The sequence below is a fragment of the Melozone crissalis genome, unplaced genomic scaffold, assembly GCF_028551555.1.
Source record: "Melozone crissalis strain CALT ecotype California unplaced genomic scaffold, PUWL_Pcris_2 ptg000013l_1, whole genome shotgun sequence".
NCBI lineage: Eukaryota > Metazoa > Chordata > Aves > Passeriformes > Passerellidae > Melozone > Melozone crissalis.
Genome location: NW_026535791.1, coordinates 34,055,611 through 34,079,740, shown reverse-complemented (window position 1 = coordinate 34,079,740; position 24,130 = coordinate 34,055,611). Strand labels below are relative to the sequence as shown.

The 24,130-nt window shown below is 38.3% G+C and overlaps 1 protein-coding gene across 1 annotated transcript in view; it reads right to left on the bottom strand.

The window, feature by feature from the left end:
- The window catches only part of GPC6 (glypican 6), a 726,413-nt gene that overhangs the window by 178,998 nt on the left and 523,285 nt on the right, over positions 1-24,130 (bottom strand). The window contains exon 4 of the mRNA XM_054271878.1: positions 17,816-17,981. Coding sequence (XP_054127853.1) covers positions 17,816-17,981 — 166 coding nt within the window. The remainder of the gene's footprint in view (positions 1-17,815; positions 17,982-24,130) is intronic.

The following is a 24,130-nucleotide window of genomic DNA, read 5'->3' as shown; positions in this document are numbered from 1 at the left end:
CATTCCACTTCTTATCCTGAATGATTTCTTTCTGCTGTAAGTTGATATAGTGGCATGTGAGTTACATCAGTTAGCTGAGGCCTATCCCAGTTGAAAGCCTATCCTAGTTTTGTGGCTGGGTTAGCTTCCTGCAGGTCCTGGTCCCAACCAGCTCTGCCCAGGCTGGCTGCCCCACTGCTGCTGGAAAAGGCATGGCACAAACCTGTGGCAGGGACAGAAATGTGACTGACATGTTCATGGTAGCTGCCCATAGTTTCATATCTCTGTAGCATCAAACTAATCTCTTAAATCACAACCTGGCTGATATTTCCATAGACATCACTGGCCTAGGGAGCTCTTTTTCTCTCCCTGACACTCTCCTCCCAGCAGCTCATTCCCACCACGCTGCCTGTCCCTGTTTGTTTCCGTGGAGGATCCCATGGTCAGGGCACAGTGGTACAGACACAGCTGGCTGCCACATGGGGACTGCCTGGGCTGGCTTAAGCAGGATGGGTGCCAAATGCAAAAGCGTGACCAGAGAGTGATTCCCAAATGTAGCTTGCTCACACGCTGCCTTCACAGGACTAGAAGTGTTTTCTGTCACACTTTCCCACTCTGTGCCAGACCATATGCTCAGCAGAAAACAAGGCACCAGCCCCAGTCGCCCTCCCATACAAGACAGTAGGAACAGCAGTGGCAGCTCCTCGCTCCTTCACCCAGCAGGAACCACAGATGGAGGCTTTCAGGCTCTCTTTGTGCCCTCTCAGGGAGCTCAGTCGTTAGTTTTCAGGTACTGTGTTGATTCCTGACTATCAAAAGGTAACTGGGCTATGACTACACCTCATCCTAGTGAATCCCTGAGGAGGGTCTGGATGTTGTGAGGAAAAAGGATTAAAAGTTTTAAAACAAAAATCTAGGGGAGTTTTGGTTTGCATCCAGAGGAGGCCAGTTAGGCTGGTGAGGGGCTTGGAACACAAGTCCTGTGAGGAATGGCTGAGGGAGCTGGGTATGTTCAGCCTGGAGAAAGGGAGACTCAGAGGTGACCTTATCACTCTCTACAACTCCCTGAAAGGTGATTGTAGTCAGCTGGGGTTGGTCTCTTTCACCAGGCAGCAGCTGACAGAACCAGAGGACACAGTCTCCGGCTGTGTCAAGGGAAATGTCAGATGTTAGGAAAAAGTTTTTCACGGAAAGAATGATAAAGTTCTGGAATGATCTGCCAGGGGAGGTGGTGGAGTCACCATCCCTGGACGTGTTTAAAAAAAGACTGGATGTGGCACTGGGTGCCATGGTTTAGTTGAGATGTTTGGGCATGGGTTGGACTCGATAATCTCAAAGATCTCTTCCAACCTAGTGATTCTGTGAATTCTGTGAATTCTGTGAAATTAGGATGACTAATATGAAGTATTGAGAACACAGAGCATTTTAGGGGTGTGGTTTTATTATTTTTTGATGTCTCCTAGCTCACCACACATCCCGTCCCTTGCCATGCTGCCAGTACCTACTGGGTCACAGGGTGAGACAAACCAGAGAACAAACTCAGCTAAGCACAATTATTGAAAAAGTAGAAAAGCAAGTTATGGACATCAGCTTTCTAGCCTTCAGTGCAGGGACTGGAACATAGGAAAGTGCAGGGAAGACTGTCTGTCATCACTGTTTTCTGAAGCAGCATCACTAGGTCACCTAATAATGAAGCCACACTTCAGGCAACAATCAGAATTTTGCATAAAGAGCATGTAAAAATGCACATCTACTCCAGTGTTTGGGTGTAATCTTCATTGGTCAGCAACTGCTCAGACCCCATGAGATCTGCATTGTTTGCTTCCTATGCTCTTTTGGATCCCTGCTACAGATATCACGTACACAGTGAGTTTCTGCAGAGAAGAAAACTAATTTAGCTGTCTCAGGTGAGAGCTTTCTAAAGACAAAATTACCTACAGTGATTAGAAAGTTCAGAGAGTCATGATAATTTCTCTGAGTGCACATGGAAAATTATGGCCTTAAAAGTATGAATTGAATAAGCCTTTTCAGATTGAATGTCATCGATACAGAGACAGAGTCTGAACCATTCTGGGAATTTTGAGATTCCTTAGTAGCAGTTTATGAGAACATAAACTGCAAACTGTGATACTTAATCTCTTTTCAAGTTTAAATTTGCAGGAATTGTACATATTGGAAATCAAATTGATTGTTATTCAACATCTCTTCTTGCTGTGTGTTTTTTTCCTTTAAAAAGTCAGTCTCTGTAGCAAGAGGAAAGATGGTATTCTGCTTGGAAATATCCATTCCAGCTTTATAGATAATAGATGTGGCTGGACCATCAATGAACTCAGGTTACAGGAACCCACTTGGGAGCTCAGGGAAATACAGAGAGCAAGCTTAGGCTCAAATCTGTGCTTCTATTTTATATTGTAGTTAGGACGTAAACCAGATTTCAGTACCTAAACTAAATAAAACTCAAGTTGCAACTTAATTGCAGTAAAAACATGTGGCAAAGCATCCTATTGATATCTGTGTTTACTGTTCTTTTAGCATTAAAGCTTTTTTTGATGTGGCCTGAATTTTCAACCCATGCAAACTTGTCTTTTTCAGCAAGCTTTTTAGGGAATTGACATGTGTTGATAAAACAAGGTGCCATTCTCACTAGGGAAAACAATCTATCTTCCACTTTATGTTCAAATAGTAGGAAGGGATGTGTGGCTCATCATGATATTCCCAAATGACAGCAATTCACCCCACAATTTGCTGCAATAGTTAGAAAATATATTGTGAAAATCCAAGCACTCAGTCTGATCATCCAGGTGACTCTGTGAAAATTGTCTAGTTTACACATTAGAGAAACAGGATAAAACCTGTTTTACTGCCCAATGGTCAATTAAAGAAAAAATTGTGATTCCTGTTAATCCTGTGAACTATGATGGCCTTTTTTTTCATCCATCTCCATTTCTTTCCTCTTCACTAAAAGATGACACATAGTACTTGCAGTGCTGATTAATTCTTTCTTTGAAACAATAGCTTTGTACAAAGATGTTTAGGTTGGGATGGTGCCCATTCATATGCTTGGCACTTCTCTAAAATGCATGAAGGTAGTTGCTCCATTTCCCCCAAATAAACAAACTACAGCTGCTATTCGTCAAGCATCAGCTTGCTGCCTCCACTCCAATACAGTTTTTTAACGTAAGAACATTTTAACATTTTAAAATTTTGTTACTTGAAATGTTGTGTAGTGCACTTCTGGGAGCTCACTCAGCTCTCATACCCTTTCATTCACTAAGTGAGAAGTATAAATTAAATACATCCATGTATATAATGTGGAATAGCTCAACTCTGCACATTTTCTCTTTCTTTTCTCTTACCTTTCATAAAAAATTACATAAATTCTCTTATTTATTCTTGAATGAGATCACCTATAATTTTTTTTAATTTGGTGAGCTTTAAATGCTTTAGAGAAATATTCAGTCATCCAATTGAAATCAAAGAAAATAATATTTCTCTTGTCTGTATCTGTTTAAATTAGAGGAGTCTGACAGATAACCAAAGCTTTGAGTAGCTATGGAATTCAGACTCAAAGGAATTTCAATAGCTACCCACTTTCCATTGAAAATATTGATATTTCATAACTAACCTTTTTGCCTTGAATCCTAATCCTGTTCTGCAAGGTGTTCTATGGCAATATAACAGTTATTTATTCTATTAATTTCAACAGAATTTCAGTATGAAGTAATGAAAAGCAGAAACTGCACATCCAGTAACTACTAATTCAGTACCATTTTTACTTTATCTTTTGCACTTTATATTTTTACAAGGATTGAAAACCAATTTGGTCTACAGGAAAAGATAATTAGTTTTTTCATATTGATATTAGGGATCTTCAATGCTTGGAATAATACTTTTATGCCTGAAGGTCTTGCAGTCTACCTTGAGAAATGCTCTGAACTTGAGGGAAACTTTTCAGAAAATCTACTCTCTCACCCTCAAAACATCCTCTCCTGAAACACAGTGAGTCAGAGATCTGACTTTCTTTTGTCTCTTTTCTAACAGCTCAGCACATTTGTATGGGATATATTGAGAGTCAGTTTCCAAGAAAAAGACGTCAGCAAATAAACTGAACCAGAATACCAAAATAACACATGAGATAAATGAAGACTCATTTTAGATGGAACTATTTATTTTGTACAGTATTCCCAGATCTCTCAAACTTGGATGTAGATTTATGGAGAGGCATTCAAAAATTTGAACAAGAAGGACTTCTGGTAACACTGAGGTTTTGTGACCAACTTAAAAGCTGAAAGATGTATTACTCTTCCTCATAAATGCTTATTTTCATGCATAACAAATGCAATGTTATTCAGTTTAAACATTTGTTTCAGAAGTCCACAGAGGTGAAAGTGACAATAAAATAGAATGCTTTTCGAAAAATAAGGCATGAATTGTGGCAAGTAGAAACATATTTCCTACAATGCTGATTAAGTTATACTACATGAATCCTGTGTGCAACATGCTTTGCATATTTATTTAGAACACTAAAAAAAGTAAGAGGTAAAAAAAGTGGTAAAAAAGCCCACAAACACCACCAATGAAACTGCATAGCTGGAAAGGACTGCATTCTCGTCACTTACAGAGCACTATAAAGCCACAAGACTACACAATTTGGACCATTTTGACCAAATAAAACGAGAAAATTAAAGGAAAAGAAAATTCAGTGTCAAATACTGTGGAAAAGGCTATTTGTAACCTGTTGCTTCCCTGTGAGATGTTTATTCTCCAGAGAGTGCAAGTTACATGGATTTGATGGTTTCTCTCCCTGTAAAGAGTAGTTGTCTATTGGTTGGGCCCTGTAGCCTGTTCTGCCTGGACAAGGGAAACGGGGAGAGAATCTGTGGGATCTCCATGTCAGCTCTGTCTGGACTCATGCTTGGGTTTAACATCACTAGGTTTCAAACAAATGTGAATTCACCTATTATACAAGACTACCCTTAGCCTATGCATTGGACTTTATTCAGTAATTCTGCTTTAGAATTCATGGCCTACCAGAATAACCAGATATTCCAACTAACAAATTTTGTTTTGTGAGGAGAGAGAATTCTTCTACATCTTGAAATTGGCAGACTTGATGAGAAGCTTGGAGGTGCTTTACAGAAAGAAAAAGAACTACTTGCTTTTCTCATCTTTCAGTAACAAGTAGCCTGACAAAATGAAGTAATTTCAGAATTATTTCCTTATCAATACATTCAGTATAAGCGGAATTAGATCTTCATGTATTTTTCACTGACATACTGCCATTAGCAAATTATTTGCATCATTAAAGTTCTGCCACACTGTCCTTCCAGATTTTGACCTGAGTAATTTGTAATCCTTTTATTATGCTTTTATAGAAAATTTGATTAGAATGGAAATTTCAGAGGCTTCCTAAAATGACTTGCATATTACCATAATTTTGCCTTTTTAATTTTTAAAATATTAATTTATATTTACACTCTTCAAAACACACATCAGTTGGACAACTAGGCTCTGTATGTATTTTTCTAGCAGTTGCATTTGAAAAAAAACAAACCACCAAATATACACTTGTATCAATGAAAGATTGAAAGATACTGTAAGAATATATTAATAGTATATGGAGAGAATAAAGCAAACTAAATATTATGAGATGCCTCAAAACTGTCTAATAATTTGAAAGTGATTTATCTGGGTACAGTCAACTCAAAATGAGAATATCAGTCATTAATATCTAGAATAGAAGATTTCTGTATTACTGAAATGTCTTTTTAGCCATCAGTGTAACTTGGAACAGCCATCTCTTATTACTTACATGGAAATATTTTCCTGACAGAAACTCTCCCAGGAAAAATTTGAAAGAAAACACAAATATTTTATTTTCTAATTTTTATGAAAAGCTAATCAAATAGTAAATGCAGTTCAAAGAGGAGAACCTGATTTAAAGTATGTTTTCAGCACTGCAGATGTTAGCCAAATTTCAACTGACAAAATATTCATGTATTAATTTTTAGTTTGTCATAAGAAATACATAAACCCCGTATTTTGAGTGTACAAATGAAACATAAATCCCAAACTGTAGCTGTGTGTGACCAGAACTGTCACTCCTGTTCCTGCAGTAGAGAGTCTATATCCTCCTTATTTTCTTCACTATACAAAAATAAGGAAGCTGAAGTATAGCTAAAGGCCTGATTCTAAATGTTTTATTAAAAGAGGGTAAATGCACTGGAAGACCTTTTGTATAATTTCATTTGTGAAATCCAAGCTAGACTTCTGTGAGTGCTCTATGTTTTATTGTCTCATGCTCAGGATAATTTCTTGCCTTTTTGGCACTGTCCAGTCTCCATGGTCCATCATTTGTTTTAGTGATGGTTTTCATCTTATTCCACAGTTGAAATAAGTGCAAGACGGTGTTGTAACCTATACATTGAGAGTGAAGACTGACCTTCATCTCATTTTCCAGCATTTCAGTGAGATGCATCATTTAGTTGAAAAATTGGACTCTCTTCTGAGGTAAGCAACAAATATCCAGCAGAACCAAAATTCATTATTTTTCAAGCTGCTAGTTTCTCCTTCATAAATGTATTTTAAGAGTTAACAAGGCAAGACAGATAAAAAGGCTCTTTGCTGCTGCAAATTGAAGTCTGATATTATGAAGGTGAGTTCCTACTGACATGGAAAGTTCTGGTGGCTAAATGAAAAATACATGTTATGGGAGTTTAAACTCCCATAGGTTAACTTGCAATATAAATGACATTAAGGAATGTTGAATGTTATATTACAGGGCAGGTGACACCGAGTAACACAGAGAAATAAGAAATATAAGAGCAGAGTTTTTCACATTACTTTCTAAACACATTGAAATTTCCCAAATGCATCAGAACACTTTTAGATTCCACTCTTGCAAAAACGCTCAATGAATTTTGGCCATACCAGCTCTGTCATAGCCCTCTGCATCAAACTACTTCTCTTGACTTTAAAAATGGTAAGATTTTCTGTTGATAAGGAAAAAAAAAATCAATGTTTATCCTAGTATTTCCTGCTTCTGATAAAACGTTCTTTACAAAAAAAAATTGAGGGTTAACCTATTACAAGAAGGGAATCCATAGGACACTTATCAGAAAGAAATAATTACTTCCTGAATCTTTTGTTTTACTAAAATTCTAATCTCTCCAATGATTTCAAGTTTTTGCTCCACTAAATTTGGCACTAATATGGGCTACTACCTAGGGATCTTTATCACAGTCTCTTTGCCAGGTTGTGAGAAATTTATAGCACAGCCAAACACTCTTCACCTTCTTCTATTAGCTTATCTTTAAAAAGTCTTTCCAAAACAAGTAAAGTGACTGAGTCTAAACAATACCCTTGTATATCTGTGTGGCTTCATTAGAAAAAAAGAAAACATTTTGTTGACATTAAGGAACAAGAACATTTTGCTTACATTAAGAACATTAATCTTGTATTAGTATTACATATTATAATATATATGCATATGTATAATATGTATTATACATATACATATATATATATATATATATATATATATATATATAAAATATGTAATATTATTACAAGATTGTTGAGCAGGTTTTGCACAATGTTAATAATGTTTAGAGCTTTTGGCAGCCTAGGATAATATTTGCATAGCTCAAAAAAGATCTGAATAAGCAGTCAAAAAGTAAAGAAAATTAAATTATTTAGACTGAGTGTGTCTACACATTTGAATTCTTTTAATGAGATGAGTTTTGGGTTAATTTTTCATTTTCAAGAAAAACTGAAACTTTCTCTGAAATTTGAGAACTAAAAAAGCTTAAGAAACTGATACTAAGGAACCCCCAGACTTCTCATAAATGGAATCTGACAGAATGATTATAATCAAAGATCACTTTTTGTGTGCGTGTGTTTATCTCTGTGTGTATTGTTCATTTGCAGCATTAGGGTTTATTTGTAAGGAGAAATTAAGGCTGGTTGCCAACACTACTTTATTTCTGTATTCCAAAAAGAAATCTGTGATTCTAAATGGATAATATGCTACCTAAGACATTATCATAAACAGATTATCCCTCATAAAGCAATGGTTCAAAATTATAATACAAAGCAAATCAATGTCAGTTTTGCTTTGACATCATTGTGATACTGTATAATAAACTCAGCAAAGTATTTTCAGATATAACCAAGTATTTTGATAGTTACTTGAAGAAGAAATTTGCTCTGAGTTACATTTATCTCTCAATTACATTTGCCTGAATAATGGAGATTTGAATAATTTGACATTTGTTTCTAAGATGAAGTTTAGAGAATCTGAAATAGTTAGTAAATCAATTTATCAGAAAAGACATATAATACAAGATATTACATAGTTTCAAGTTTATTTTCAGCATATGAAGACTGCTTCTTATTTATGCAGTTTTCTAAAATGAATGCAGATTCCAGGATAAAATACTTTAAATGTATAAAATTGGGTCGTGGTGCAACCAATACATTCCTCAGATTTTAAGGTTTTAAGTGGACCTAAATACAAACAGAAAAAAAATGCAAAAATATGGACAGAGAGATAAATTTTATTTCCACTAAAGCTGAAATAAAGCCATCAGTATTCCTTTGGGCAAAATTCTAATTATTGCACAATTATTTTTTCCCTTAAAAATAGGAGCATTTGAAAAAGTAGAATTCAGAATATCTCAAGTTCATCAATACTGACCAAGTCAAATAATGATTTAACCAAAGACATGTTTTTAGAAATAACATAATTTTCACCCTTGCTAGTGTAATACAGCATTGCCTCAATTAAGCACAGCCAAAATAGCACGTTCAAACCAATTAAAATGATATTTAGTCCCACCTGCTTTGAGTAAAATGAAACTCACATGTTCTTTATTTGGATTTGAAATCCTTAAAAAAAAAAAAAAAAAGAAAAAAGCACAACTGCATGGAGGTAGCTCTTTCAGGTAACTGAACTATAAAAGTACAGCCAAGTTCTGTAGTCTGGGTGTGTGCTTCATTTGCTTCATTCACAGTCACATGCCAGAGAGGCCTGCTGGCCCAAATCCTCCAAACCAGAAGGGAAACCTGATCAGGTAAGAGGCACAATATCCTCCAGCTGGTCCCTTGCCCGTGAAACAGGGAGATGAGCACAGTGAAGTGCCTGAGGGATATCCCAACAGGTAAAGAGGGATTCAGCCCTACGTAAATGCAATTAATTGAGACATCAAATCCTCCACTGAAGAGAAAACTCTTTGAGGGGCTAATATGCATGGTAACCTAGGACAGAAATAGCAGCACTGCTTACTGCTCTCCTGGAAGCAAGGTGCCCTTTGGGAAGGCATGGCTATGGACTTGGAAAAGTATGAAATAATAGCCCCCGAACCACAGAGTATTTGAGCAATAAATAATGAACATATTTCCTGTTTCTAGATATATCTTATGCAACATCCTTTGGTTAATTCATAGCATTTTAATGGCAGTGGCAAAACAGCTTCCCCAGCACTTCCCCTGAATCTAAACAGAGAGAAATTTGCTGTTCTCTGCAACTTCCAAACTGTGCTCATGTGTACTAGACAGACATTTCTCTTTGATGTGAAATAATATGAAGGAGTTGGAGATGAGGAATGAAAATGGAACTAAAGAGTCATCATTTGAGTCCAATGGTTTCATTTAAAAATCTTTTAAACTTTTTGACAATGCTGATCAGTCTTGCTATTTTCAAAAGAAGCTGTAGCATCTAAGTGCTGCAGTCAACATGGGGCCTGCTGAAAATGCTGAATATGTGACTCTCATATCACTTCAAGTTTTGAGAAGCTTTTTCCTGCATGTGCAGAAATCATACAGTTCAAGAGAATTGTGTTTGCATGCCATAATTCTAGAATGGCTGAATTTGATCCTGTATTTGTAGCTGATGTATGACATGATGATGGGTGATGGGCACTAATATCTTTTGTGCCTTAAAGAGGACAGCACAGTTAATCTCCATATGTGATTTCCACAAGACATGTCAAAGCTCACGGTCCCAAGAGATTTGCTGCTATCATTCAACTAAACATTTGCATTCTCAGAAATCCACAGTCCCTCTTTAGGAGCTGCAGTCCTCAGGAGTCACTCTGAGTGAAGCCACTAGCCCCCTTGCAGGCTGCACCCCCAAGTAACAAGCTGTCACTGGCAAGAACAGGCCAGATGACTCCCAGCTCTTTTGGTCCAGTAACAGGAGCACAATCCCCATCGTAGTACAGGAGGGAATCTCTTTCTTCAGTGACACATCCTAAAGCAAACACACAGGGCAATGGATGCTGTGAGTTGCTTGTAAGAATTTACATTGCCCCAAGGGGAGCACAGACATTTGGCAGGGTAAGTAGAGTTTAAGCAGCAGGCAAGTGCTGGTGCTTTTTGCATTCTGCTGGCAGTCCCACAACATCAGAGAGCTTCTCTCAGGCTGAATTCATTTTCATCTGAGGATTTACACACCCAGGTCGCCTATCCTTTACACTTCTGAGGTAAGAAAAGCAGTGGGAAATAACAAATACTGTTCTCCCCTTCTGCACATTATTTGCCATACTGAATGGTGTTGTCCCCTTTATTTCAGGGGTGCTCCTGTGTACTCTAAACCATCAGATCTTGGTATTGCATTAAAATTGTAGGCACTAATTATACTATTTTTGGAAAACAAGAGGAAAATATGGTTTCATGGAGGTTACTGCTTACAAGAGAATTTAAAAAGTAAAATACTTTTAATTAGGTATTGTCAAGATGAATTCACTTTTCATTTGTACAATTACATATCTTTAACCTGAGCTGACATAATTGTTAGCAGGTGTTAAGCCAGTGTTTTTAATAGCACTACAAATTCCTTCATGTTGCTACCTATGCATTATGGAGACTAATTGGCCTGAAGCACATGAAAGGTTTTTCTCATAAAAAAGATTAGATTTACATCTGCAAATCTTGTTCTTAACCTCTGGTCAACCAGATTTGCAGTTGTATAACATATCATACTCCACTCCTTGTCCCTTGTTTTTGTAAAAATAATCTAAAGTAGGGAAAAATAATTCTGAACTAGGGGTCTCATTTTTTTAATATATAATCACAATGTGGCTTCACACCCTTTGAGCCATTCACCAAACCCTGACACTTCAAGGGAAGCGTCCCTGACACTAAGGGAATAGATATTGGTGTATAACAGCTACTACAGTCTGTAGAGAGAAGAGACTTAGAGAAACTATTGCTTCTGCAAACTCTGGAGGTGCTCAAGTTGTTTTAAGAAGTAAGCAGAAAAGATGAAAGGCATTAGGTAAAGATAATTTTCCCTACTTTTATTCTGATAGTTGGCAAAGGTGGTTTCACTTGAGGCATCATGATAACTTTGGCTCAGAAAGAAAGCAAGGAAAGATGGTTTTAGCCCAAAATTTTTAAATACTCTTAAATCATATAATAACTGAAAATAAGGCTTTATATTCTGGGTTTGAGTATTAGGCTGTCTTGACCATGAATTCTCTCAGTTTTTATATCAGCACAAGATGCAAATTACAAACTTTTAGTGTTTGTATTCAAGTGCCCATTCTACGCTCATCAAACCAAAATTGGTGAATTTCTACCAGAAGTTCTGAATTTGGCATAATGGCACCCCAGGGCTGCAGGAATCTTTTGCAGTGCCTTTCCATGGAGGAAACAATAGAACTTATATTTTCTCCCAGAGTCTTTGTGAAAGGCTAACATATGAAAAAACAGCACAGTATACTTTCATATAATGATTAAGGAGGAGAGTGGTAGAGAAAAGATATTCAAGTTCCAGGTAACCAAAATTGATAAAACCTCTGATTTAGCTCTTACTTACCATGATTAAGCCAGAACAAGACTTTTGCCTACTGAGCATTACAGCAGACTGAGAGCCTTTGCTCTGTACTATGCAAAGATAAATAAAAGGAAAAGATTGAGTAGATTCTCCTGGAAATGGTGTTGAATCACATGGAGAACAAAGAGGTAATTGGTGAGAGCCAGTATTGCTTTATGAAGGGGAAATCATGCCTGACAAATTGGCAACCGTCTATGACGAGGCTACAGCATTGGGGGTAGAGCAGAGCAACTGTCAGCATCTGCATGGACTCATGGAAAGGGTTTGACACCATCCTGCATGACCTCCTTGTCTCCAAATTGGAGAGATGGATGGACCACTTGGTGCAAAAATAACTGGCTGGATGGCCACACACAGAGTTGTGCTCAATGCCTCATTGTCCACGTGGAGCCCAGTGATGAGTGGTGTCCCTCAGGGGTCAGTACTGCTGGGGCTAATTCTGTTCAATTTCTTTGCTGGTGACAGGGACAGTGGGATTGAGTGCATGCCCAGCAAGCTTGCAGATGACACCAAGCTTGTGTGTGTGACAATGCCAAGCTGGCACCAGTGTGGTGTGGTCAGTGTGCTGGAGGGAAGGGCTGTGCCATCCAGGGGCTCAGAGAGGCCTTGACAAGCTTGAGAAGTGGGCCTGCGTGGACTCAATGAAATTCAGCAACGCCAAGCACCAGGTTCTGCACCTGGATGGTGGCAGTGCCAGACACACCTACAGGTTGGCTGGAGAGGTGACTGACAGCAGCCCTGCAGGGAAGGACTTGAGGATGCTGGTTGATGGAAACCTCAGTGTGATCCAGGGGAACCCTGGGATGCATGAGAAGCAGTGTGGCCAACATGGTGAGGGAGGGGATTCTGCCCCTGCACTCTGCTCTTCTGAGACCCTACCTGGAGTGCTGCCTCCAGCTCTGGTGTCCCCAGCATGAGAACATGGAATGATTGGAGCAAATCCAGAGGACCATAAGAAGACTGGAGCACCTTCCCTACTGGAGCACCTTCCCTACAAGGATAGGCTGAGTAAGTTGGGGCTGCTCAGCCTGGACAAGAGAAGGTTGCTTTGAGACCTCATAAAAATCACAAGAAAATAGTAAAGGATTACTATTACACTGATTTTTCTCTGAATCAAAGTGAATCTTGAAGACAGTTAATCCTGTAATAAGCCATTAAAAAACTCAAATCAGGGTAGCCTCTTGAAGCATTAAAAGAAAATGTTTATCCTTGCACATGGAACAGAGAAAGCACAGAGACATGAGGACTTTTGTAAGCAGTAAATGAAGTTGATTGCATATTTTCATCACTAAAATTTTCACTAGGAGTAAGTAGTTAAGGTGTTGTTGCATGCTTTTTCTGAAAATAACCAAGTTGCTCTAAGTGAGACTGCATGATATACTCTTCCTCAGGAGAACTCCTAAGGTAAGTGTCTGAGTAATACTGATGGGAAGAAAAAAGGGATTCTTAAAGCACAACAAGAAGAATGTTAATTAGTAATGCAAAGCCATTGTAATGACAATAAGAGAAATAATTTTAACACTGTCAGGAGAATCTTTTGCTGAAGCCTTGCAGATATGATTTTCTCCTTTGGTGAAGCCTGGCAGGATGGAGGCAGTAGGAGGGCCTTGAATCCTGCCGTATGAACACCCTGCATGCTGATCGGCCTTGCTGCACAGTAGAGCTTATCAAATATGGAACACACTCAGAGCAAAGCCACTTGTTCCCTGCTCTAAGCAGAGGGGTGGCTGTGGACAGAAACTCTTGGCTCCTTTTCACAGGCAGGGAGGCAGCCTCTGCTACTGCACAACTTCTGAAGTGTTTTCCACAATCTCCTGCCTAATAAAACCTGGGGGTATGGTTGAGTGAGTCTGATTTATCATTGAATAATTTGTAGGGGAAAAAAAATAAAAATAGCCATGCAGTGTCAAACCTTCATAGATTGCATCTGATACACTGCTACACAGGCATTACACTGCATCACTAACTATAGCAACAAAACATTTATCAATTACTTTGGATTTCCACAAAAAAAGCTCAGATACAGCAATTACTATGATTAAAACAATTACCTGGATTTTTATTCTTCAGTTGTGCTGAATTACTTCTATAAGGATTGCCATATTGGCCCACAATCTTGCTAGATTTTCAGAATTAGTATCATCTATGTTTTTGTCTCAAGACAGAAGAAAATTAAGTCTAAGGCTAATTGTGAAAGAAAGTCTCCAAAAAACAAATGGGTTATGTCCACTTTACCATCCTGAACCTGTAATTAAGGCAGCTGTCAGAATGAGATGCACTTGCTTCCATAGAAATAATCTTTTTACGGCTGTTGATTCTGAAGCTGAATGAGGATACCAAGAGAAAGTGTGGTGTCCACTGATGTGGGCTCATTCCTCAACTGATATTTTTGCTCGAGAAAAAGAGCACTTGAAGGGAAATAAATGACCAATTATAGGGAAAGCTAAGGTTAAGGAAAGTCAAAGAATCTCAAGATAGGAACAGGGACTTAAATACAGGTTAGTAAGAGAAAGAGGAGTAACAATAGTATTGCTAAAATTGGATGCCATTCCCTAAGATACAGGGGCTTTAAATTTTTGTAAGTGGGAATAATTTTTTCCAACTCGTCTGTTTCTGTGACAGAATGAACAGTGGGATGCCTGATTCTTATTGCTGTTAATTGGTATAGCTCCATGGAGAGAAGAATAATTTTGACTATATCTGCTGGGCCATGAGAGAGAAAATCCCCTTTTCCCCACTCCACAGAATCAGTCAACTCCTCCCTGAGGCAATCTCCTTCCTCAGCAGTACAGTTCCTCTGCTCACGCTTTTTATCTTGCATTTGCCAACTTTACTTGAGACTGGTGCAAAGGAGATTATGATGGGTAACTGACAGGCAAAACATCAGAAGCAAGCTTTGCAAAATACACATTTTTAAAGTCAGTGTGGCGGGTTTGCTTTTAAATACCTCTTAAATATTTTATATAAATACCTGGAAGGTGCATTTTTTCATTACAGTGGTACAATTATAATATGATATTAAACACTGTCTTCCTTTCTCAGGCAAAATTCTGAGTTGCAGATGATCTGCTAGAATGAGATATGCAACATTCGGATTTTATCATGCAGTAATATAGGCAACAAAATACAAAAAGCCTGTAATGAAACGTTACACAAAAAGGACACAGACTTTAAGGTGACAAACCAGGAAATGTATAATAAGCCATGTTTCATGCTGCTGCAGCTGTTTCACCTCCTACCAATTTTCACAGTCTATAAAATCTTGGAAAGCACCAGATGTTTAGGGGAAGTTGTCCTACTCTCCCTAGCTTTGAAAGTAGAGGCAAGATTTATTAGTGCTATATATATGTGATTTCAGTCCTGCCTTCTATATTTATAAACTAGGTGAAACTTGCAACACATCCTGTTGTCAAACAGCTCATTTACTTTCCTCTGCTCCTCCTCACGTGCAGGACTTGCCTGTTGCTGGACCATTGCTGTAACTACAGAATAATATCAGGACATGCAGTCCAAACTACAGGATTTACTTAGTTACTGGCAAACAGTAACTAAGTTTTCTCCTAGTACAAACTTCTATCAAAACAACCTTGCAATGCACAGATTATGAACTAAGCAAAACTCTTTTGCAGTGCACAATTATGAGCTAAGCAAAACTATCTTGTGTATGAATATGCACTAACATTTGGGATTCCTGCCTAGGCAGAGACTGTTAATGCACAAAATTATCTTTTTTTTTTACTAGTGCATGGTTCCTAGTATTGGAACAGGGATAAAAACTGCTCATGCGTTATTTCCAATCTTTCATAGCTCAGCGGTGCTGTAAAATGCTGCTGTTCGTTTTAATTCAGTGAGTAGAAGTTTTGTTGTGTTTACCACTAAGGGAATTGCATGTGTTATTAGAAAGCCTCTGACAGCTGTCAGAGACAGAGACAACTTGCCTCATTTCAGTCTTTCATAAAGGAAGGACCCTCATCTTCAGCAAAGCTGTCAGAGGCCTGAAAAATGGGATAAAGCAGAATACCTTTTCCAAACACATGAAAATCTTTGTATCTCCTCTAGTTTCTTCCCCATAAAGTTACAGAGGGAAAGTTGTTTAGTTAGAAGAAAGAGGAAATATGATTTGATGTTTTTGTACGGTGTCCTGCCTTGTCATCACTGACCTGCAGGGATAATTGCATAGTAGCCTGCCTGACATGGTATTTAATAAATTAGCACTATGTTTTAGCATAACATACAAGCTTTCACGCAGTTTTTATTTTCTGAGAGCAAGAACAATCAAAAACAAAGAGACATTGATGCAGACAACGGCTTTGCAGCAAAGATTCTGAAAGTCTGCATCTGTAAGCATTTCCACACTTTCCAACAGGTCTCACCATGCCCAGGACTCTCACTGAATTTAAAGCACCAGAAAAGAAAATCTTCTCTTAACAGCTCAAACCTTAACTTCCAGCTTTTGATTTAAACTGGTGCTTGTCTTAATAAAAACTCTGCTGTTTATTTTAGTTCAAATGTTTTGGGTTTCTTTTCTCAAAAGCCTAAGCCAATTATTAATTTTTTAAAGTCAGAATTAGTGACATTTCAGCACTTGCTTATCATTCAGTGACAAGGGAAGTAGCTTGCAATGTCCTTAACAGGTTAGAATTGTTTTCTCATAGCTTCTACTTAGCTTCTAAATGATGTTTAGATTGTCTTTTTTACTCCAGTGATCCCACAGGTATTGTTCCATACAGTACTGTTTGTGACGTCAACTCCTTTAACCAGCATGAGAGACTGGAAAGGCAAATGTATCAGCATCATTTGTTTAATATTGTTGTTTGCATGCTATTTTTATAGCACACTCAATGCTCGTTTTCACTTTTCATCCCCTGATTCATTTTTCATCCTGTTTTCTTCTCCCTATCCATCTTGCACTGCTGAGTAAAGCAAAAATCCATGAATGAGTCAGAGTCAAATTTTCAAAGTCACATTGGTCAGTGGGGTTTGAAATTAAGCAGAATGAGATTGCTTATGTTTTATCTTTGCAAAAATAGAAAATAAATTTCCTTTCTTCGACTGCAATAAAGAAAGTGTTATCACATTTTTTTCCAGCTGCATTTATTTTTCCGAAATCCAGTCTAGACTATGACACTCATTAGTGTCCAGGCTAACTAGCTGTTCCATTCCTTCCATATTATCATCAGCCTTGTCTAATTGTCATCCTATTCTATCACCAAAAGCAACTTAAAAGTAATATTTATTGTTATATGTTATTCTTCTGGGAGGTTTTTTTCTGGTTGTGGGGTTTGGGCTTTTTTTTGTTGGCTGGTTTTTTGTTTTGCTACAGGACAGATAAATGGCTCTTTAAGGGACAATTCTTTCTAATTCTTTGTCTATTTGAAAGAAGAATTATGTGAATAAATTGTTGGAGCAGTTTTTCTTAAATATATATTCTATGCTCCATTCTAACATGAGGTTGCATGTTTGGGACATTCTGTTCAGTACACTGGAAGGGAGACATTAGCATATTTTAAGCAAGAATGAGGAATTAGTATTTTCTCATATATGTAAATTTTAAAGCTTTTTGACCATGTACTACCAGAATTAAGAACAGCAGCGGTTGTGATTTATGTTGACTGGATGTTATACAATGTTATTATCTTCTCAGCTTGCAAGAGCCTGGTTTTCAGTTGTAATACATGCTATTTCTGCCAGGTTAAGCTTGTTATCAAATCCTCAACCAAATCTTTCTCAACATTTCAAATAGCATGTAATAATTCAGCTCAGGAGCTGTAACACCACACCATTCCTTTGGAAATATGAAATGTGAAACGTGTCTGGCTTAGGGCATGGTAAGTAGTCATTTCTTACGGCAAGCCATGAAGTTCAATTAGAAAGCGAGCTGCATCTGCAGTTGCTTCATTCTGAATATTGACCAACAGCGTCTTCTAACCTCACAGAACCCTGCAGAAATTTGATATTACCAGAGTTTCCTTGCACTAATATTGAAACTCTTCTTACCTATGAACAGATTCCACTCAGTATCCAAATCAGCCTGATTTGCTAGGCAGCCCTTCATTACATTGAGGCAATAGTTGTTGCAAGGTTTCACAGTGGGAAGTCCTCTGCAGTAAGGGCAGTACAACATCTTCATTAACGCCCGGATGCACCCTGGGGTGGGACTGACCTGCAGAGTTTAAGGCAGGGAAAGAAAAAGAAAAAGGAGGAAATCAATCTCCTGTTCTGCGAATCTCGGGGTGGCTGAGATTATGCCTCACAAGCAGTAAATGCAGAAGGGGCAATTTGTGAAAAGAGCTCAACCCTTAATAACACCCTCCTATAAAGCTAATTGATCCCTGCCAATTATCTTCATTTAGCACAGCAGCGACTTTCAGGAATGCAAAAATCAACACTCCCCTACTGACGGCAGTGCTTGCCTCCCCAGCCCTCCCACACAAAATCTCCTGGAAAGGCGAAGGAAAAACATCCAGTGAATCAGCTGGGTAGTTACTGACTGATCCTAGCATGGAGGATCCTGAGGAGGCTTCTCACTCTTCCTATGTGAGCTAGAACTGTCAGTCACACCAGCACTGGATTAAAATCTCCTCTTTATTAAAGCACAGTAAATCCAGGATAATCTTGACGGTTTCTATAAATTTATTCTGAACTACACGATGACAAAGGGATATCATTCAATTTTCAGACAAAAATAACCTTCTTTCTTCTCAGACAAATTCATAAAGAGATCAGACAGGGTTTGTTTAGGGTTCTTCTTTTTTTTGGTATGCTTTTGACATCTCAAGTGACAAAGAGCATTATAGACAATCTAATGCATTTCAATTTTCACATCAGCATGGCACATGTCAGCATGTGTGAACTTCTGTATTTAATTTTTTAATCTCAGACTTTAAAAGTCATATGTACTAGTGAAATAGTCATTTTCAGGCCAGAGTTTGTAACATGGATTAAAATTGCACACTAGGTACTACTCACACTAGCCTTTTGTCATGGTGCAGTGGAGCACAAGTATCTCATGCTGGACTGACAATCCAGAGCAATGACAAAGAGCTGCAGGTTCCTCGGTGATTTCAAAATTCCTGGACAGGATGTTGCAAAGCAATGGCACTCCTTTCACTCAGCCTGGGTGTTTATGAATAAATGCATCTCTACTGATATGAATTTGAAGGGATTAAACTATTTTTCCATAATAATGGTAACTTGTGCTGAAAGCAGGAATCTAACTTTGCACTACAGTGGTACAGGCTGAGCTGATTGATGTCGCTTGTTTTATCAGGATTGTACTAAAATTATGTTTCTTTTCTTTTTCTTTGGAATTTGTTTCTCCCTTTTTGATGTTAAATCATTGATTTTTAGAGAACTATACAGAACATAGTCTTTACACAGGACATTTTTAAATTAAAATGTTCTGAGATATAGCACATGCTTCTGAATATGCTCAGAAGGGATTTTTGCTTTACTTTCCTAGGGACTAACTTCTGCACTTTACTAGCAGAACACTGATGGTATGTGTGAAGGTATATTTATTCATCCTTTTCCAATAGCTTTTGAACCATCAGCCAGTTTCAATCAAATTTAACGGAGCACTTCAGGTCTCAGAACATTAAGATCCTACATGTTTTTTCTCTTAAACAGACAGTTGAGAGAAAAAGAGGAGAGAGGCTCTATTATTGCCTTTATTGAGGAAAAGGGTGAAACATGAGGTCAGCTCCTCATAGATATCAAAGAATCCACATTGAAAATTATGTTATGAATGACCCATTGGTTAGAAACATCACAAGGGGAAACTTCCTCATTGAACACCTTATTGAACAGCAGAAAATCCAAATTCAAAAAAAGGTGGACTTTATTATTTTCACTGCTCAGAACTACTTTTTAGAGTCACTTATCCAACGTGCTGTATACCTCCAAACCTAGAACTGGCCAATTTTTATAAAAAGATAGAAGGAAGAAAGCAGAATACTTATATTTACGGTCAAAAACAGAATCTTCAAATTTGCATTGAAATTGCTGCTTAAAGCCAGAGATATTTTCATTTGTGAGTACTGAGAGTTTTATCAGTTAGGTTCTTTTCATGCCCAAAGTTATGCTTCTTCCCTGTCCCAGTAGTCTTTTCAATGCCAAGTTATGAGCACCCTAAATTCAGCTGGAATCCACATATTTTCCATCCATACCTTCTCAAATCCACTTTGGTACTTGTGCTGACATATATCTATAAGATCTTCATCTTATAAAAAAAACTTCCTGTCAATCTAATTCTTGAGAAACAGGTCTAAAAGAGAGAAGACAGTCCCTGTCTTTATATTATATATTAACTTTCTTATTTTGTCTTTACAGAGAGCAGATACTATCAATATTTATGTGAGCCTTATTTTATAACAAGAGCAATCTGAGAGGAAACCAGTGATTGTGCTTTACTCTGCCAGAGATCCAGATCATGTCCCAGATCTGTTAGGACGGGACCCTAAAGGTGAGTTAGAGTATCTATTTGCACTGGCCCTGTGAATCTTAAATTCTTGTCACATTACACAAGTCCTTTAACAGAGTACTTCTGGTCATGCTTCCCTGTGAAGAAGTCAGGATAACTTCCAACCACTCAAAAAGAATGAGCAGGACCCAGGTGTGCCATATCTTGCCTGAGTATCTTAATATATCAGACAAAATGGTGGCATCATTAACAGCATTTTACAAGAAAGCAAGGTGCTCTGCTTACGTTAGGAGTGAAGGAATACCTTTTTTAAGAGAAGCAGCCAAGAGGTGGGTCAAAGCAAAGAGCAGATGGAGAAGGTTTCTACAGAAGCCTCTGTCATGTTATTTATATCTGCATCTGACTTATCTACATCATCCTCTGACAAAGACTAGCACAAGCAGATCCTTGCTGATCAAGCTGGATGTTGCAGAACTTGGTTTCAAAGTGTGCTACACTGGTGACATAGAATACAAGCACAGATGAATTGCTGTGCCTGCTGGCCTGCATTCACTTCCCTTACTGCTCACACCTTCTGCTCCAAGCTGGCCACACCCCATACTACCACATCGTATTGGCACTACACCTCCCCTGGGTTCCACTTAGTGCCTGAGTGACTAAAATACACAATTATTATTTTGGGTGGTTATTTTTCAGCTCAAAGTGTTCTGAATAATAGGAGTCAGTAGTGCAGGCAGTGGGAGTAAAAGGAAGCTAAATATAATGTTGTGTGTTTTGAAGTGAGACCTGGGGTTTCATAGGGCTTAGACCATGCTCTGCTCAGTGTTGACAGAAGGGAGGGGGCCACAACAGGACAGGTTCATGCAGGTTTCTGGAGACAGTGTCTATCCTGCCTAAAGTGCATTGCAGGGGGAGAAATGTGGAGAGGTCCAAAACACATCTGTGTAGAGGGCTAACAATTAAGCTGTGACTGAGGCATGGGATGAGTCCCCTTCTCAATCCTGCTCCATATTCACTTGTCACTTAGCAGTACTGGTGTGGCTTTAGGTATCCAAACTGTGGCTCAGAGAAATATTACCAATAGCACAGCTACTTTAGAAGTCTGAAGGGTAAAAGTTAAATGCTGTATTACAGCAGTTAAGTGCTTTTCTGAACCTAGTCTTCAGTGAGCAGCCAAATTTCAGTTCTCAGCTTCAGCTGTTTTTTCTCTACCTTTGTTTTCAAAGAATACAGTTAGATCTTTTTCTTCCCTCAACAAAAGATGACTTATCTCTTGTGCAAAAAATAGTCAAATTTTGGTCTAAGTTTCTGATATCTTGGTAAGAACCAAAATATAAAAAGAATCCAACTTTGAGTGTGAGTATTTCAGAAAGCGATGAACTCCTGAAATCTGGAGATTATCACAAAGTTGATTTTCAACCACCTTCTTGCTGCTGGAAAATGCTATGAAATGCGTTTTGAAAGCCCATTTCCCATTTCCATCTTAAAAGAAAATAAGCCTCTCACACTTAAGTACTTTTCTGCAGACCAGCCAAAAAGCAGATATTAATTACATTCAGAGGTATTCAAAACCTCAAAACCTGCGTTTCCTGAAGAGAGGTGTTTCTCAGCTCAGGAGCTTCAACATTTTTTCTAAGTAACATTTTTGCATGGGTACAACTTTATTTTTTTTTTCTTTTTTTGTCTTTTCAAACACGCTGCAATTGGCTCTACAATAATCGCAGCAGAGAAATTTGCATAGACTTCAAAGTCTAGAAATAACTGGTTCATACGTAAATCGTATAAATCAGCTGGATCACACTGAATGACATAACTGGGGAAACTGCTATAGAGGAGTCATTCACTACTGCAGGCTGTCTTCCTGACTGACTAGGACAGCTTCATTTTAGCATAAGTGTGCGTGGAATACATCACATCAGAAAAGTGCCTTTCTGAGCTTTGATTGAGCCTAGTAGCTTCAGGACATGTTACATTACTGCATTTTGTAACATTTTCTGACAGCTTCAGCTTTACCTAAATGCATGTTTTTGCATACATGCAAAACCCCCCAAAAGCAATATTCTTAAGGGCTTCATTACTGAACACTTGTTTTCCCCCTTCAGAAAGTCTAGGAGGAATATTATTTCATCTGGAAGACAGATTTTGCAATGGTGAACTTGCAAATATAAATAATTGAGGAGAGAACTTATTTGGGCAAAAGCCAGGAAATTTTACTCTCTTGTAACACTGCATTTGCAGACTGCTTTGTAATGTATTTGACCTGTTTTTATAACCAAAATCCTTGGCTTTGTCAAGTATACAAATATAAATCTTTTTTTCTGATACAAAAAAACCAGAGAAACTTATTAAACAACTGGTCATCTTTAGAAGGATCAAATATGTTGAGACATGGTTTCTCTTTTATTTGTAGGAGATTTCTTACCAGAGTAAGTGGTATATGTTGTCTGGTAATAAGGCAGGGGTGTTCTTCCAAAGTTATACTGAATGTACCTAAACTCACAGAGTAAGTCCATACACCATACTTAGGTCCAAACCCTGTCATTTCTTGGCATAAAATAAAATGTGTCAAATATGAGCAAAATGAATCACTGCTGAGATCACATCAGGGAACACACATACTTCCTACGTCTGCTGTGCACCCAAAGGAACTTCTCCCATTTGAAACCACGGAGTCACTCCTTAACACGAAGACCTTGTAGGGGAAACTGCTGGGATGAACCAGCCAATCTAGCCAATTTGCCATGAAAATAGATACTCTTTAAAAATGCCTTTTTGAAGGAGAAGATGATTAGATTTTATTCTTCACAAGCTTTACAAATGTATTTACATTCAAGCTGCTGGATTAAAACTGGAAATTTCTACTTCTTTCCCATTTGGCGTTCAAGACGAGGGTGAGGTATATTCCTGCAATCCCATGTAAATGGTCTGTAAGTGGAGAGAATTTTGAAAGGAATCACTGTCTAACACCTAAGTGTTGGCTAAATCACCCAGTTTCCTCTCAGCAAGCTGATGTATGTCCAGCAAAGGAATGGTGCTCACTGTCTGAGAAACTGAGGTATTGGCATCCTTAAATTATTTTTGGATCTCTGTATAGTCCATCCACTTAATGACAGAAAAATGAATAAGTTTCCCAAGCATTATTTTATTCATGGCTTAATTATCTCAAGAGTTTATATAAGACTAGAGTCACAGAATCATAGAATATGTTGAGTTGGAAAGGGCCTGTCAGGATCATTGAGTCCAACTCCTGGTCCTGCACAGCACCATCCCCAAGAGTCACACCTGAGAGCATTGTCCAAACACCTCTTGAGCTCTGTCAGGCTGGTGCTGTGAGCACTGCCCTGGGGAGCTGTTCCAGGGCCCAAACACCCTCTGGGGGCAGAACCTTTTTCTAACATCCAACCCAAACCTCCCCTGACACAGCTCCAGGCCATTCCCTCAGTCCTGTCAGTGGTCACCACAGAGAAGAGATCAGTGTCTGCCCCTCCTCTTCCCCTCATGAGGAAGCTGTAACTGCAATGGGGTCTCCTCTCAGTCTCCTCCTGGCTGAACAGACCAAGTGACCTCAGCTGCTCCTCATGTGGCTTCCCCTCCAGGCCCTTCACTATCCCTGCACAATGAAATGCTTATGTATGAGGCCAGGCCAGAGTTTTAACTTGCAAACATTAGAATGTCTTGACTAACTCAAGAAGTCTCCTTACATTCTTTTACCAGAAAGTTAATCTGTAGAGAACTCCATGGTACAATTCTAGGGATTCCTGTCCCAAAATTCTCCACAGTTTATTTCTAGCATTACTATCAAATATTCTATTTAAAGATCAAAGGGGAAATAAGGATTAGTTGTTCATGCTTGTGATTTCAGAAGAAAAGGAAAAAGAAAAACCTTTAAT